The sequence below is a fragment of the Eptatretus burgeri genome, chromosome 5 (assembly GCF_056783735.1).
Source record: "Eptatretus burgeri isolate ZD-2024b chromosome 5, Ebu_testis_v1, whole genome shotgun sequence".
Classification (NCBI taxonomy): domain Eukaryota; kingdom Metazoa; phylum Chordata; class Myxini; order Myxiniformes; family Myxinidae; genus Eptatretus; species Eptatretus burgeri.
Genome location: NC_140965.1, coordinates 5062191 through 5077827, shown reverse-complemented (window position 1 = coordinate 5077827; position 15637 = coordinate 5062191). Strand labels below are relative to the sequence as shown.

Genomic DNA, 15637 nt, shown 5'->3' with positions numbered 1-15637 from the left:
AGTAGTAGAACTCCAAGGAACTCCAAGCTCAGTACAGCACTACATTCTCAATGAAAAGAAAAAAAAATGTTTAAAATGAGGTCTGGGCTTGAATCTTTGATACAGAAAGACTGGTTGCTATGGTTTCCTTTTTCAAAATGGAGGATTGTTTGAAAATTGCCTGGGCAAGCTCAAACAAGCCTTCGTTGGGAAATTTTTCAAAAACATAACATTCTAGAATTTTCTAGTGATTTCTTTGAGTCAGAGATGAACTGGAAATGATGTAAGAGTGGGCGGGGCTTAGTAAGAACGGGCAGGGCTAAAGGAAAGAGGGCGTGGCTTATAAAAATGTCTCATGGAAATGGGCGGGGCTTATGAAAAGTGGGCGTGGCTTCTGCAAAAAATAATCTGAGGCTCAGGAGGTGGTCAAACAAGAGCATTAAGAGAAGTTTATCATTTCGTAATGGCACAAAAGGGGTATCTCAAAAAATATAAAGATTCAAATGTTTTATTTTTAAATATTTTAGATGGGGATTATTGTGCAAAGAAAATTAAACTATTGAAGGAATTTGAGAATGAACAAATCTTTATAGGTTCAATGAGTGAGCTAAACAATATGCATCGGTTATTTGAAAAAGAGTGTCCCGAGGCTTACATGTTTCAGATATTTCTTTAGAATCACCTTTAACAAATCACATTACGACTTTACTTGTTGAACAAATCTTTATCTTATTGCAATGGTTATTTTTTTAAAAAGTGCCCCTCAGTTAAAAGGGGAGACAAATAACTATACCTTGGGATAAAAAGGGGGTTTATTTTTTAAGGAAAAAAAAATGAATCCCTGAGAATCCCCCATTCATTAACATGGGGGAAAGTGAGCCAGAATCAGTATATTCAACCCACTTGTATGGATATGAACACCCAGCAGGATTAAAAACAAAACCTGTCAAAGGGCGGAGGAGCCCCTTGTGAGCCAGCGGCCATCCATTTGTGGTGTCCAACTGTGTCTGCATACGTCCTCCTGCAATTGGGTTACTTGTTTTCGGAGGTTGGTGGCAGGATTTGCACTCCGGCCACCATACAATACTTCATCCCACAAAACATACCGAAAGCAAAAAGAGATCTGAAAACCCACTCCTTGGGAGTACCTCTTGTGCAGCTGCCCTTCGCAGGGCAGCACACCGGATGACAGGATTGGGGCAAAACCTTTGGGACCCCCAATATTTGATTGCTTTGAGTGGCTGTACCAGGCTGATCCACCAGCTCTTGAGTTGGATGTCAGGGGTGTTACTATCCCTTTTGCTGACCCTCCAATCAATTGTAATCCACCTTCGTTTGTGGAAACACGGGCTGCGGTGAACCGGTTGAAATGGGGTAAAGCTCCAGGGATCTGTGGCATCCATGCTGAACTTCTCAGGGCTGGTGGAAATGCTGCACTCGTGTCGTTGCATGCAGTTTTGTGCTCTGCCTGGAACACAGGCATCATCCCAACTGACTGGAAGAGGGGCCCTGTTGATCTCTCTGGAAAGGGAAGGGTGATCGCCAGCACTCCAACTACCAAGGGGTGACACTGCTCTCAGTGCCAGGCAAGGTGTTTGTTCGGATAATTCTTGATGGAGCTCGCCACCATCTGCTTGAGCACCTGCGTCCAGAGCACTCAGGCTTTACACCAGAGGTCAACGATTGACCGTATCTTCAGCAAAACAATTGACAGCAAAACGATTGACAATACCTTTGGGTCCTTAGCAAATGCAGGTAAGAGTTTCGGCAGGAGCTGCTTTCAGCCTATGGTGATCTCTGAAAAGCGTTCGATTCAGTGAATCGGGATGCCCTCTGGAGGATTCTTGGTCCGTGGGGTGCCACCAAAACTGATCGTTCTGATGTCTGGACGATACTCTCGTACTGAGAGTGCTGGTGATTCCATCTCTGACTTATTTCCAGTTGTTACTGGAGTTCGATAGGGGTGTTTATTGGTCCCCACACTTTTCAGTACTTGTATGGACTGGATTCTGTGGAGGATGTCGGAGAGATCAAGCTGTGGTGCATCGTTTGGGAATGTCAAGATCTCTGACCTTGATTTCACAGATGATGCAGTCATCTTTACAGAGATTATGGATATCCTTTTGGGTCCCTCGAGGGGCTGAATGAGAAGTCAGAGCCGCTGGGATTACCGGTTTCCTGGGTCAAAACGAATATCCAGGCTTTCAATGACATCTTCAATGCTGCTAATCCTGTCTGTGCCTGTTTGTGATGAGGATGTTGAGGTCACAGAGAGATTCACTTACCTTGGCAGTGATATTCATGTCTCTGCTGGCTGTGAGCCAGAGGTCAATGGATGTCTGCTTCGGGCCTGGGGAGTCATACATTCCCTGGATCATGGGGTGTGGCACTGTCGGTACCTGTGCGGGAGGACAAACGTCCGAGTCTTCAGGTCTTTGGTGCTTCCAATCTTGCTCTGCCGATGTGAGATATGGACTCTGACCAGGTATCTGAACCGGAGACTTCATTCATTTGGTACCAGGTCTCTTCGAGACTCAAATGAGATTTGTTACCTGCACAGTCCGTGAGCTTCAGCTGCGCCTGTATGGACATGTGGCTCGTTTTCCTGACGCTGAACCTGCTCACCAGATTCTCTCGACGAGGGAGCTTTGTGAGTGGAGGCCAAAATTGCCGACTCCATGCCTTATGGTTGCAGCAGGTTGATCAGCATTTCGAGGAGATGGGGATGGTCCAGACATTTGCCTGGGTGATGACCAGATGTAGGCCCCTGGAGTACCGGCGGAAAGTGGATGCAGCGATGCGCTGCTCTGGCACGTGCTCCCACACCTGACTTGACTTGATTGGCAATACCAATTGGCGTTCGTAGTTGCTTCGCAACTCACCCGCATGCGGAATTATCTGTTCTGACTCAGGACCGGGTGTTCGGGAGGAATCCGAATGCTTCCCTTCATGGTCGAACTCAAACCCCGGATCCGCAACAATATCGTTTTTGGTCCTATTTCTCAAGGGTGATGAATCACTTGAAAAATTTTTTTTTTAATTCTCTTATCCCGTTCTGGATCTTCACCAGAATTGAATGAATTTTTCCTTGTGCCACACCCAACCTGTCCACCAAGTTTTGTCGTAACCCATCCTAACTTTTTGAGATATGCTGTACCTGTGTATCATTTTTGGCCCTATCTCTCATTGGTGAAGAATCACAAAAAAAAAAATTCTCGTATCTGGATCCGGATCGTCACCAAAATCGAATCAATTCGTCTTTGTCACACAGCCAACCTGTCCACCGTTTCATCCAAATCCATCCACAACTTTTTGAAACAAACATACAGGAGTGAAAACACAACCTCCGTCCATCTTTTGTGGTGGAGGTAATTTGTCTCTCAACATCAACAATAAAGCTGCACGTGAGTAAAATCCTGGCATTTTCCATGCCCACCGACAATCGGTTGTGCCAATTAAAATGGCGACTTCCAAGGGAAGACCAATGATTTTGCCTCATTTTGACCAAAAGTCCTGGTTCGGTGAAGACCACTGGAGTAGAAAAAAACAACATACAGGGCAAAAGTTTCAAGTCCAGAAGTAAGAGTGGTAAGTCAATAATTGTACCCTGACATACTTAAGCCAGCCTTGCACAACAGAACTTGTCTTATAAGGACCGGAGTCGGTTTGCGTCAGTGGAAAAACAAGGACTATCAATTTTCCCAAATGAATGTCGACAGGTTTGCTAACAGCCGGGGAGGGAAGGTGAAGCGACGAATCAGGTATGTGCACTTCTTCAAAACCAGAGGAAGTGAAGGCCTCTTGTTCTGAAGAAGGACTCATGCCTGAAGTGTCACCTCACCTTCCTTCTCACGACCGTTAGCAGACCTCTGTCAACATTTGTTGTGGTTTATTTCGTGCAGGTGAAGAGCACATAATTGGAGCTCTCAATGAATAGTCGATTTTTTTTATTGTTATTTTTTAATTAAGTGTCTTATTCAGATATTGATCCGTGGGTCGTAGAGGAGTGGGCCATCGACTTGGAATGTAATATGTGGAATTTGAACCTGGGATCCCAGCACAATAATCCATGGGATCAAATGGATACGCTAAGCAAGCCAGCAGTGTTCTTCCTTCTGGGATATGCTCTCTGATGTCGGGAGCTTCTTGAAAATGCTAATCTGAATCTACTCCTTCCTCAAGTAGTGTGATCCACTGTGTGGACGAACCTTGCGTGGTTGCAGGCTGTGATTTCAGACCCTATGTGGTGTTGTGCAGGCACCTCCTGCATCATTGCTTCCAGGCTCTGATGGACCATGGCGTGAAGGTTGCTTCCGTGCTCGCCCAATCTTTCAGCCGCCGCTGCTCTTATATGGCAGAGTCTGAGCCACCGAGCAGAAACAAAGCCATACAGCTGGGGCTTGCTCTGGGTGTGTATGTAAATGCTGTTTTAAAAAAAATGGGCTCATCCCCAAATATCCACATTGATTATAATCTATCGAATAATATCAATAATACAAAACAAACAAGACAAGCTGCTGTTGTCAATGTGGTCGAGTTTGTGTTGTATACGGATAACAAGTTGCGATTTTTGTATGTGGTGCAGGAGGGTTTTTGTCTGATGCTGGCTGGTACGGAGATGCAGAGAAAGTGATGCTGTCATGTCTCCAGTTAACCTCAATGCAAAATGATGTTGCTCACATGAACATTGCTGTGGACTGCTACACCAGGTGTTTAACCACGTCACCCTCTCGTTCCTACACCACCAGTAATTTGAGCCAACTCTCACCTGCTCAGCATCCCTCCCCGAACTCCTTTACACTCTCCCATCGGTCTCTGACCTCTGCTATACCACTTCCCCCATCTCCCCTCCCCCTCTATTAGCTCTTACTTAATCTACTAACTGCCTAACACAACTTCACAGACTGCTGCACGTGCGGAATGGAAACTGCCGTTATGCACAAGGTGAGGATACGTTCGTGGCGGCTCAGAACCTGCTGCTGTGCCTGCAGAATCAGGGTGTGCAAACCACGAATGCAGCACTCACTGCTGAGCTGTGTGCCCTTCTCTTTGCCAAGAGTCAATACGATGAGGTGAGCCCTTCAAACACTTACCCATGGATTATAAGTAATAACGCGTGCGGGGATTCCATCACCTTGTGGAACACACACACTGAGCACGTGTGGGGACTGCGCTTGTGGAACAAATGGCTGCCGGTAACACCTTGAGCTAGATGGATATATGTTGATGTGACGTCTGAGCTTGTTTTCTCATTTGAATGAGTTCCTACCTAATGGACAAAAGGCAGAAGCCAGAGTTGCAATCCAATGCGCTCGGTGAGTGAAAAGGACATAAACCCACCGCACACTTTGCGGCAGCTCAAGACACGCTGTGGAAACTGAATTCACTCCATCTGTGGAGCACCCGATTAGTGTTTCACGCAATTGTTTTCGAACACTATTTTGTTCAGCTGCTTTCTGAAATCCTTTGTGCATCCTGCTGTGATTTTGGCTTCAGCGCTTAGTGAGTGGAGCTCTGTGTGAGTTATCGTCACAGATTGATGTGTCGATCATAGGCCACAATAAAGCCTGTTTGCATTGTCTGCTGTCTACAGTTGTAGTTGTGATGTGCTCGGCGTGCAGCAACATGCTCTCATGTACCTGCCAATCGATTATGCGCTGTGTATCACAAAATTGACAATTTTGGCATCTTATTTATTGGCGCACAATCGGACATACTCCTTTCGAAAAGAACCGCAGTTTTTGGAAAAGGGAAGCAAGAATTCCTTTCAACAAGATGGCAAATTGTCGACTCTTTACACGTGCCTACTTCGGATTCGCCGCGAGCTGACACAAAGTGGACATCGAGAGCCGGAGATCGACAGTTTGTGCGAGAAATTGTGTGGACGAATTTGGAGCCTCCCTTTCTTGGGTGATTTCACACATCCTATTTTATCACTTCGAATCTTGGAAAACATGTTGTGCCATCAGTTTAAACAACTGCAAAGAGTATGTTTCAGGAGAGAACGGAAGACATTTGGAAACTAGAACGTAGGGAAGTTAACTGTTGGTTTACTAATTGGCAACGCAAGAAATGATAAATAAACAAATAAATAGCCCTGTAGCGTGTGGTTAAATTCAAATCTCTTTTGTCCCACTCTCTCAGTGGTGGTGCATTGTTCGACCCTTTTGTGTGACCCTTTTCTTTGTACGGTCAGGCGTACAAATGGTGTGTCCATGCCATGAAGGAGCTTGGGCCTAGCGTACCGGTGCGCGTCGTGGTGGACGTTCTACGGCAAGCTTCAAAGGTAGAATTGGGTTGATCGTTTGGTGTTTCTTGCATAAAATCTGCCGAGGAAGAGGCAATTAACGTCGGAACTACGACGTGGTCATCAGTGCAAAAGCAAAAATAAATTCATCGGAGGCCATGATTTTAAAACGCCTCATGCCTTGTGTTTCTTTGCTGTGTAGGCATGTGTCGTGAAGCGGGAGTTCAAACGTGCGGAACAGCTTATTAAACACGCAGTGTTCTTGGCACGGTGAGTTGCGCACAGACATGGAGAACTGGTACGGTCACGGCTAACTGCACTTTCCCTAACTGTTATTCATTTTCTTGTAGAGAGCATTTTGGAGTGAAACATCCGAAGTACTCTGACGCTTTGCTTGATTACGGATTCTACCTTCTGAACGTGGACAACATTTGTCAGTCGGTCACCGTATACCAGGTAAACTGCACCCTAACGTCACGGGTGCTTTTTGCAAGCACCAGTGTGCTTGTGCTGCGATTCACCTATTAAGGGTCTGGGGTAATGGTACGTCAAACAAAAAAATAGGGTCAATGACCCTGGGCTCACCTGGAAGAACCAAGGAACCACAAATAGGCTTGGAAATATGTAAATTAGCCGATGGTATGAACAAACTTGTGAAAGCAACATGCAGGGATGATTCCAACCAATTAGTTACATCTAAATCGAGTGAATACTTTTTGAGAAGTCAAAAGTAGCGATCTTGGAATCATGACCTTTAAATTGACCTTCTTGATATGCAATTTTTTGATGGGATTTGCAAGGCATCAGGAGGCCTTTGTCTACAGATGTTCTACAAGGTTTGGTGATAATATCATTGTTAGTTTTAGTTTCATCTAAATTGTGCGTTTCAGAGAAGAAAGCAAATACCTATTTTTGGGGGGGGGAGGTCAACACCGTGTCCTTAGAACACCTCAACCCACACAGTCCTGAGAAATAAGGACATGGGCGGGGTCGACGAGCGGAAAATTTCATTGGTCAAGATGATATAAAATGCCGTAATATTTTGTCCAAGTGCTGCTAAACGGAATGGTTTTAAAAGTGTCAAAAGGTTATTTGCGTTCTTCACTGTTCAAGTACAGTACATAATACAATTTAAATAAAATAAAGATTTTAAAGGTTGTAGAAAAAAATTCTGAAGTTTACCACCGTTTATGCAGCGTCTTTTACACCACCTTCTGAATACGTTGCATGATGTCTTCATGTCTTTTGTTTGTGTCCTTTACAACGTCCTTAAAAACAGTAAGTTTCCTGTTTGGAATGATTTTCAATTTTGTTTGACTGGCCAGGCAGGCAGACAGAGTCAACATTTTTTTAAAATCTCACTCCTCCCTGAGCATTCATTGTTCCATGATCATAAACTGAGGTTTGTGGACAGACAGATAGAGACAGAAGTGAATCGATTGCTTAACCCCGCTTTTCGCTTCATATGAGCAGGGTAACAAGACAGAAAATATTAGTAATAAAAATAGCCCTGTAGGGGACTGATGGTTATTTCCCCACCAGGTGAGAATGAGGGATGAGGGGGACGGGGCCATGCCCCCCCCCCTTCCTGAATTCCTGAGGAGAAAATGTTTTGTTCAAATGTTAACGGACGTACATGCGTATGGATGGACGACCGGATACTGGGTCCCACTCTGTGAGCTTATTTCAGAGAAATAACCTAATAATAATAACTCGCATCCGTTGAAGACAAAGTCTTCGATATCCCCCGCCATAGTAAATGAGGACAAGTAGCAAAAGGCACCAGTTCAATTTATTTTTGATGTGTGTCCCAAATTTCATAAAGAAATAGTTAATAGTTTTGCAACTATGCTCTGGAAACAAAGGTTAACCTCAATTATTTCTTAATACCCAACTTGTTTCCATGGAAAGTCACAGAAATTTTTTTGGGGGAAATCTCTAAATATCAAAAGGCACCAGTTCACCACTTGCTTGATATGTGTACCAAATTTCGTAAATATATTTTGAGGGGATTTGTAGTTAACCTCCAGAAACGAAATGTGACGGACAGACGGACGGAACCCATTTCTATATCCCCCGCCAACTTCGTTGGTTGGCGGGGGATAATAATTAATAAGCGGAAGCTGCAATAGTGCCTCACACCATACTCCATGAAGGCGAGCACTCCATTGGTGGTCTCCAAGTACTTCTCTGCAGCTTGGGCCATGCTGCGGGCCCTCACGATATTTCTCTCCCGCCCCCTCCCCCCCCCGGAAGTGTGCGCACGCATGTACGTGATTTCCTCCCAAACCACTGGTCACAAAGTTGTTTGTTTTTAAAGAAAAAAAGTTCCATATTTTTCGTGAAGGACCCAGGCAATGCAGGATCAAATACTTTTTTACTTGGACGAAACCAAAAAAAACCCATTATTTGCATCGATAAATGCCCAGACAATGCAAATGTGAACTCTCCTTCACGTGGACAAGTTGCGAGATGTTGCCGATTCGCCAGGTGAGACTAGGTGCACTGTCATTGGGTCCTGTAAAGTGACATCATCCACCCTCACTGAATCTATGTTACTGCGAACTTGCCACAGTGCTGATTGTTAACTTGACATAAAAGAGATACAGAAACAGAACAGCAAGCACAAGAAAGGCAGACAATGAATGTACTTTTTTTCTTTTGGTGATGGTGTCCATGCTTCCGTTAGCAAGAACAATGGCAGGTTAAATAATTGCACAGTGACAGGTCTATATGGAGGGATTCCAAGAAGGGGGGTGAAGGGCTTCAACTTATTGGTGTTTCCACATTAGGCAGCGTGATTGTTGGGTCACAGATCCACAGCCTGTGTCAACCATCACTTATAATGCACGCACTTGTGTGTATTAGATGTATTTGGTATCTGGGGTTCCCTCTATCTATCTGTTTGTTTTGTGTTTATAATTACCCGGTGCACGTGAAGCGGAAAGTGGGGTTACGAATTGGTTCACTTTGTCCATCTGTCAATTTATAGACATCAGTTTATGATCGAGGAACAACTTATCTAAATTAAATGTTATATTTTTAACACAAATCAGACCATGAAAAGGAAGACAAGTTTGTTATCTCACAGTACTTTACGTTTTACAGGACGTCCTGATCGCACATGCGCAGAGAGGAGTGAGATAATTTGTTTTACTGTCTGCCAAACAAAATTTAAAATCGTTCCAAACAGGAAAGTTACCATTTTTAAGGCCGTCATAAAGGACGCAATCAACAGGTACGAAGAACTCATGTACCGTGTTAAATAAGGTGGTGTAAAAGACGCATCAACGGCGGTAAACTTCCAAAAGAATTTTTCTCCAACCTTTAAAATCTTCATTTTATTTACATTGAATACTATATACTTGAACATTGCAGAACACAAATCGCCTTCTTGGCATTTTCAAAAACCTTCCATTTAGCAGTACTTTGACAAATTATTACGGCATTTTACATCATCTCGACCAATCATTTGCCACTTGCAGACCCCGCCCACGTCTTTGTTCCTCAAGACTGAGCGGGGTAACGTGTTCGATGAACTCTAGTTTTGTATACGGTTCCCCTGCAATATCTTTGTGTCGCGCATACATTGTTTCCTCGTTCTTAGAATCTCAAAATAAAAAATATTTATCAACAAACAATGCAACAAAAAGAGGCATTGGGGTCCCCACGGGCTGTTAGTAGCCAAAGAGAGGGGTAAGCATGAAAAAAGTTACTGGGGGCTGATTTTAGGAGGACAAAAGCCGAATGCATGCCTCTGGGCCTTCCCCTGTACGGGGTTACGTGACTTTTAATAAACCCTACTCTATGCTATTGTTTTACCCTTATTGACTTCATTTTTGTCACAATACAGTAGTATATCAACAGATTTTCTATTAAGTTGACTATTTTTTTTTTTGAATCTTGGAGCAAATTCACTCGTCTTCCATTCACTGTACGAGTTTCTCTCTGCCTCGGTATCTATAAGATGTATTTTTTGGCACCAGGACTGATATGCGATGCTCTGGTATGTATGTACCACAGGCGGCCCTGGACATAAGGCAGTCGGTGTTCGGCGGCAACAACATCCATGTGGCAATCGCTCACGAAGATCTGGCCTACTCGTCATACGTGCATCAGTACAGCTCGGGAAAGTTCGATAATGCACGGTGAGGTCTTCAACACTTCCACACCATAACTACTCGACCTACTACCCCTCCCCCAAAATCAATGTAATTGAAGGTGACAACTTGGATGCTTTGCTCTTTTAAAGCGTTGAATTTGTGCACAGATTTCATGCGGAAAGAGCAATTGAAATAATCACACACATCCTCCCAGAAGACCACCTGCTCCTTGCTTCCTCAAAACGGGTCAAAGGTCAGTAAGAGAGTTCGTCAAAAGAAGTCATTTATTTGCTCGACCTGGCTTTAGACATTCAGAGAGGAATTGACCTGGCTTCAAATCCATTAACCGTTTCAAAATAACAATCTATTTCATTTTTTCGTTTAATGATTACCACTCCAGCCGGAATATTATTTTCTGAAGAAAAATGAATGTTGAGGCTATTTTTTGGCTTCTGTAAGAAAAAGATAAAATAAAAACACAGTGAATGCTGCATTAATCGTTCATGTAATCCTGACTGAACATGTAGAAAGGATGATGGATGTACAGGTGGTTAAAGCAAGGAGCTGGATTAAGGTCCAGCTCCATCGTACAGGTTAAAAAAGGAGACATTGTTACCCCCACCAATATGTTCTCCTCAATCACCCCCTTAATGTCATGTTCTCCTTCACCTACCCAATATTCTTCCCACTTCTCCCATCTTTCTTACCTTTACCTTCTTACCTCCCGACCCTCTGTGAACTCCACTTTGACCCCCCCCCCCCCACTCTCAACTTGCATATTTAATCCATCGACCATGACTTCTTCTTTAATGAACCAATTATTCCCACCTTTTTGTGAGGTCGGCGAGGTAAAGTTGTTGGCCCACGTCTTTCACGAACCGTAATGCCAGTAAGGCGATTTGTTCAGTGTGCTGGCGATAACTGTCTTCACAAAAGGTACCGTGGGGTCTTTAACGCCCACCAACTAATGCTAGTAGATAGGATACCCGGCTTAACAGCCACCTGAGGGATGACAGACTTTGTGATGCCCTGCCTACGAAGCACCAACCCGACAGTTTATAGTTGGGTGGGAATCAAACCCAAATTTGACAGCTCAAAGGTATGTGTGCTCTCTCCGCACCTTGTTGTTGGACATATGTTAATGCCTTTGGTTTCTTATTGTGATATAAACTTTTGTTTTCTATGTCCACTTACCTTTCCTCATTCCCTTAGCTCTGAACATTGTAATTGTAGAAATGCAGAATAAGTATTTTTGGGAGTTGTACCAATATTGTGGTGGCATACAATGTACAATTGAACATGAGGTCCAGGAGCAGCACTCTTCCCAGCGTGACACTCAGGGGTTTTACGGATTGAGTTTTACGATCCCTTTTCACAACGCACGCACGCACGCACGCACACGACGAAGTTCTGACATTTGACCAATTATTCAGTTGAGGAAGGAATGCAACCAAGTCCTAGTCTTTCGTTCATTGCTCGGTCTTGTCCAGTTACTATTTAATAGTCAGATAAGCTCGTTTAATCAAGGTGAGAGTCAAGGCCCTGTCACACCTTGACGTTTTAGTCAGCGTATGCCTGATGTATGCAAAATTTGGCTAAAACGCTGGCACACGTCGAATACGTTATGGGTAAGTTTGTATACGTTAAGAGCACGCTGGCATACGTCGTAGTACGCCGAGGTGTTAGACAAATTTTCCATGCTTGAAATTTTTCGACGTATGCCAGCGTATGACTCGCACGTTCCGCATAACGCTGGCCATAAGTTGTAGGCACGTTACACGATTGTTGACACACGTTACTTGTAAGTTACTCATAAGTCAAAACACCTCGAGGTAATGTTTAGCGTACCCGAAACTTATTTCTAACCTATGAGTAACGTGTTGTAGGCACGTTACGCGATCGTTGACACACGTTACTTGTACATTACTCATAAGTCGAAACACATCAATGTAATGGTTAGCGTAAGTGTTCCAGACTCCCTGTTTTTTTTTTTGTTTGTTTGTTTTTTTTTTCTTTGGTATGACTGATGTTAACACTTCGATTTCTAGTGCGGTTATAATATAATATAATTCATAGGCTGCCGCTCAACGATTTAAATCATAATCGCACTAGAAATCGAAGTGTTAACATCACCGTCATACCGAAGAAAAAGAAAAAAACCCCAAAAAACCAGGGAGTCTGGAACACTGACGCTAACCATTACCTCAACGTGTTTCGACTTATGAGTGACGTGTGTCAACGATCGCGTAACGTGCCTCGACGTGTGTGCAACGATCGTGTAACGTGCCTACAACACGTTACTCATAGGTTAGAAATAAGTTTCGGGTACGCTAAACATTACCTCGACATGTTTTGACTTATGAGTAACGTGTGTCAACAACTTATGGCCAGCGGATGCGGAACGTGTGTCATACGCCGAGTACGTCGAGAAATTTTCAACATGCTGAAAATTTCTTGACGTACTCGGCGTATGACGACATATACCAACGTACTATGACGTATGCCAGCGTACTACGACGTATACAAAACTTACCCATAACGTATTCGACGTGTGCCAGCTTGGTTCGGCAAATTTTTCATATGTCGGCATACGCTGGCTAAAACGTCAAGGTGTGACAGCGGCTTTACACTTCGATGTCTAGTGCGGTTATGATTTGAATAGCCTACGCCACGTGATCATCGGCGATACACTGCCGCGCTATGCATAAGTTAGACTATCGTTGGGCATCGGTTGTGAACGCCGACAACACGCTCAGCATTCGTTGGTATACGTTATCTATATGTGATTGAAACGTTCTGTGTACGTTCCTAATGCGTTATGCATACGTCTAACACGTTATTATATGCCAAAACTTTTAAAAAAACATTAATAGTTCAGCGTTTTACATACATTTTGAGACCTTGCCATACACTGGCTAAAACGTCAAGGTGTGACAGGGCCCTTACAAGTGGATGTTTGCTGATCACATTTGTTAATGTATCACCGTTTTTGCGAGATTTTTTTTGCTTCCGTCTGCTCGAATATAAAAGATGGTTTTCTACTCGTTTCCAGCTTTAATTTTGGAGGAGATTGCCATCGATTGCCCCAACAAGGAGACCGAGCAGCGTTTGCTGCAGGAAGCGCACGACCTTCATCTGACCTCCTTGGAGCTGGCACGCAAGGCCTTTGGAGAGATAAACGTACAAACTGCAAAACATTATGGCAATCTCGGCCGCCTCTACCAGTCCATGCGCAGATTCAAGGTTGGTAACAGTCGACGTGAAGAGCATCGACGGAATTCCAGCAGGTCGTTATGACGTGTACGTTTGTCGGGATTCAAAGTCAACGCAAGTGTGAAATTTCCACGTTTTCTGAACGTTTAGTCTCTGATTCACGCAGGTGACTCGTAATATGTTACAAATCAGGATTGTTCCATTGGTTTGTGAAATTTCATTCAGCTCCCTGAAACAAGTGTTGTAAAAGCTTCCGTAATGATGAGAAATTCTCATACCTGTTCGTAATTTGACACTTCATCCAGGAAGCGGAAGAGATGCACGTGAAGGCAATCCAAATAAAGGAACAGCTCCTCGGGCAGGAAGACTACGAGGTGGCATTGTCGGTTGGACATCTCGCTTCGCTGTACAACTATGACATGCGCCAGTATGGGCAGGCAGAACATCTCTACCTGCGTTCCATTGCCATTGGTAACTAGTTTATTACCCATTGTTACACCTTAACCCTACATTATGATATAACCATGCTTCTGATTTGTACTTCATTTCCCCCCCAAAACCCCTTCCTCCTCCCAGGAAAGAAACTGTTTGGTGAAGGATACAGTGGTCTCGAGTACGACTACCGGGGCCTTATAAAGCTCTACAATTCTGTGGGGAACCTGCCGAAAGTGTTTGAATACCATGAAGTCCTGGCCAACTGGAATCGGCTACGTGACCATCAGTTTGAAGTCACAAACGCACTGGAAGAAGTTACAAGAGCCGAGCAATCAACACAAATGGTCATCCTTTCCTTCCTCAAACGCTAAGTTATGCAAATGGATGGATCCGTTTCATGAAGCCAGATCTTTGCCGGCAAGTCTGGGTTCCCAATTTGTGGGCGAGTCCTGGAAGTGGACAATTTCTGGGTCACCGACTCGAGACTGACTTGCTTTGAGCAGTCCTTGGACTCTCGCGTTACAGGGAAGCTCCCGTCTCCTCCGACATACCGTATGGTGTTCGATTTCTTAAATGTCCAAACTCATTTCCAACAACTGCTCGGTTTTCTTCCCCCCCCACTCTTGGTGCTTGTGGACTCGATTTGAGATATTAATTTTCATGGTTGCGAGGCCGAGCAAGATCAGTGGTCCTTTAAGTTGAACTACATTTAAATTCAGCTTGTCATCTCTCCAGCTGATCAACAAGCCACCCACCCCAAAGCATATCGTTTGAGTACCGATGAACTCGTGTCAAATGCTGAACCACACCACAACGTTTTGGGGAACAGGTAAAAAAAAAATTGGTTGCAATAAGTCATCTGGTTGTAGTGGGCCTATTATTTTAAACACTACATAGATTCCAACAGACGGTTTACATGAAACATCGTAACATCACCATGGTGCAAAAGCATTGTGGAAATGACTGAACAGTTGCAGATATTGATGATGTTACGACAGGTTGAATGGTTTGATTGTCCAGTCTTTCTCTCAGAAGTTTGGTTACAGTAAATGTTTAAAATGTAACATGGAATGCATTTTTGTCTAGCTGTGATATTAGCCAGATCATCCACTTGCTGTAAGGATGTGCATGTGTGTACTCGGTCCATCCTGTGGGTGTTGCTTCGACCGGATTCTTATGGAAACAACTTGTCTCCAGTCATCATCAACTGTGACCAATTTGCATAACTCCCATAATCCATTCAAAATGGCCTCGTCCTGTTTTATCACCTGCTTGGCCCACCTCGTCATGCAGCTTGGTGCAACACAGGTGTGCCTGTACAATCGCGACAACCCATCCTTGTGAAGTCAGTTGGTTTAAGTTTAAAGCACGCAGATTTACATTTACCAGCTGCCAGTGGAAACGACCCGGCTGTTGGTACAATCAAGGTTAACTTTTTAATTAAATCATGCTGCCTCAAACAAGTTGTTTGCACCCCCGTTGCATTGGTTTTGATTTAAAAAAGAAAAAGAAAGGTAAAAATAAACCATTAAACAAGCTCTTTGGCTACGGTCTAATCAGTACCTTTAAATGTGCCTTAAATCAAGTACAAGCAAACAGTTCGATGCCAACCAGATTTATTTTCTGTAACAAAACAGCTCAGATAATGCCAATCTGCAAA

The 15637-nt window shown here is 43.9% G+C and overlaps 2 protein-coding genes across 5 annotated transcripts in view; one reads left to right on the top strand and one right to left on the bottom strand.

Annotated features, from left to right (window-relative positions):
• The window catches only part of APPBP2 (amyloid beta precursor protein binding protein 2), a 51295-nt gene extending 35780 nt beyond the window's left edge, over nucleotides 1-15515 (top strand). For all 4 annotated transcript variants that reach the window (XM_085880461.1, XM_085880458.1, XM_085880459.1 and 1 more), the window contains 11 exons: nucleotides 4237-4388; nucleotides 4565-4688; nucleotides 4883-5051; nucleotides 6176-6265; nucleotides 6429-6496; nucleotides 6577-6682; nucleotides 10250-10374; nucleotides 10497-10582; nucleotides 13382-13572; nucleotides 13848-14013; nucleotides 14119-15515. In XM_085880461.1, the coding sequence (XP_085736587.1) occupies nucleotides 4237-4388; nucleotides 4565-4688; nucleotides 4883-5051; nucleotides 6176-6265; nucleotides 6429-6496; nucleotides 6577-6682; nucleotides 10250-10374; nucleotides 10497-10582; nucleotides 13382-13572; nucleotides 13848-14013; nucleotides 14119-14348 (1507 nt within the window). In that variant the 3' untranslated portion in view covers nucleotides 14349-15515. The remainder of the gene's footprint in view (nucleotides 1-4236; nucleotides 4389-4564; nucleotides 4689-4882; nucleotides 5052-6175; nucleotides 6266-6428; nucleotides 6497-6576; nucleotides 6683-10249; nucleotides 10375-10496; nucleotides 10583-13381; nucleotides 13573-13847; nucleotides 14014-14118) is intronic.
• A 61-nt stretch (nucleotides 15516-15576) lies between these two features.
• RPL23A (ribosomal protein L23a) overlaps nucleotides 15577-15637 on the bottom strand; it is a 16002-nt gene continuing 15941 nt past the window's right edge. The window contains exon 5 of the mRNA XM_085880495.1: nucleotides 15577-15630. Coding sequence (XP_085736621.1) covers nucleotides 15616-15630 — 15 coding nt within the window. The 3' untranslated portion in view covers nucleotides 15577-15615. The remainder of the gene's footprint in view (nucleotides 15631-15637) is intronic.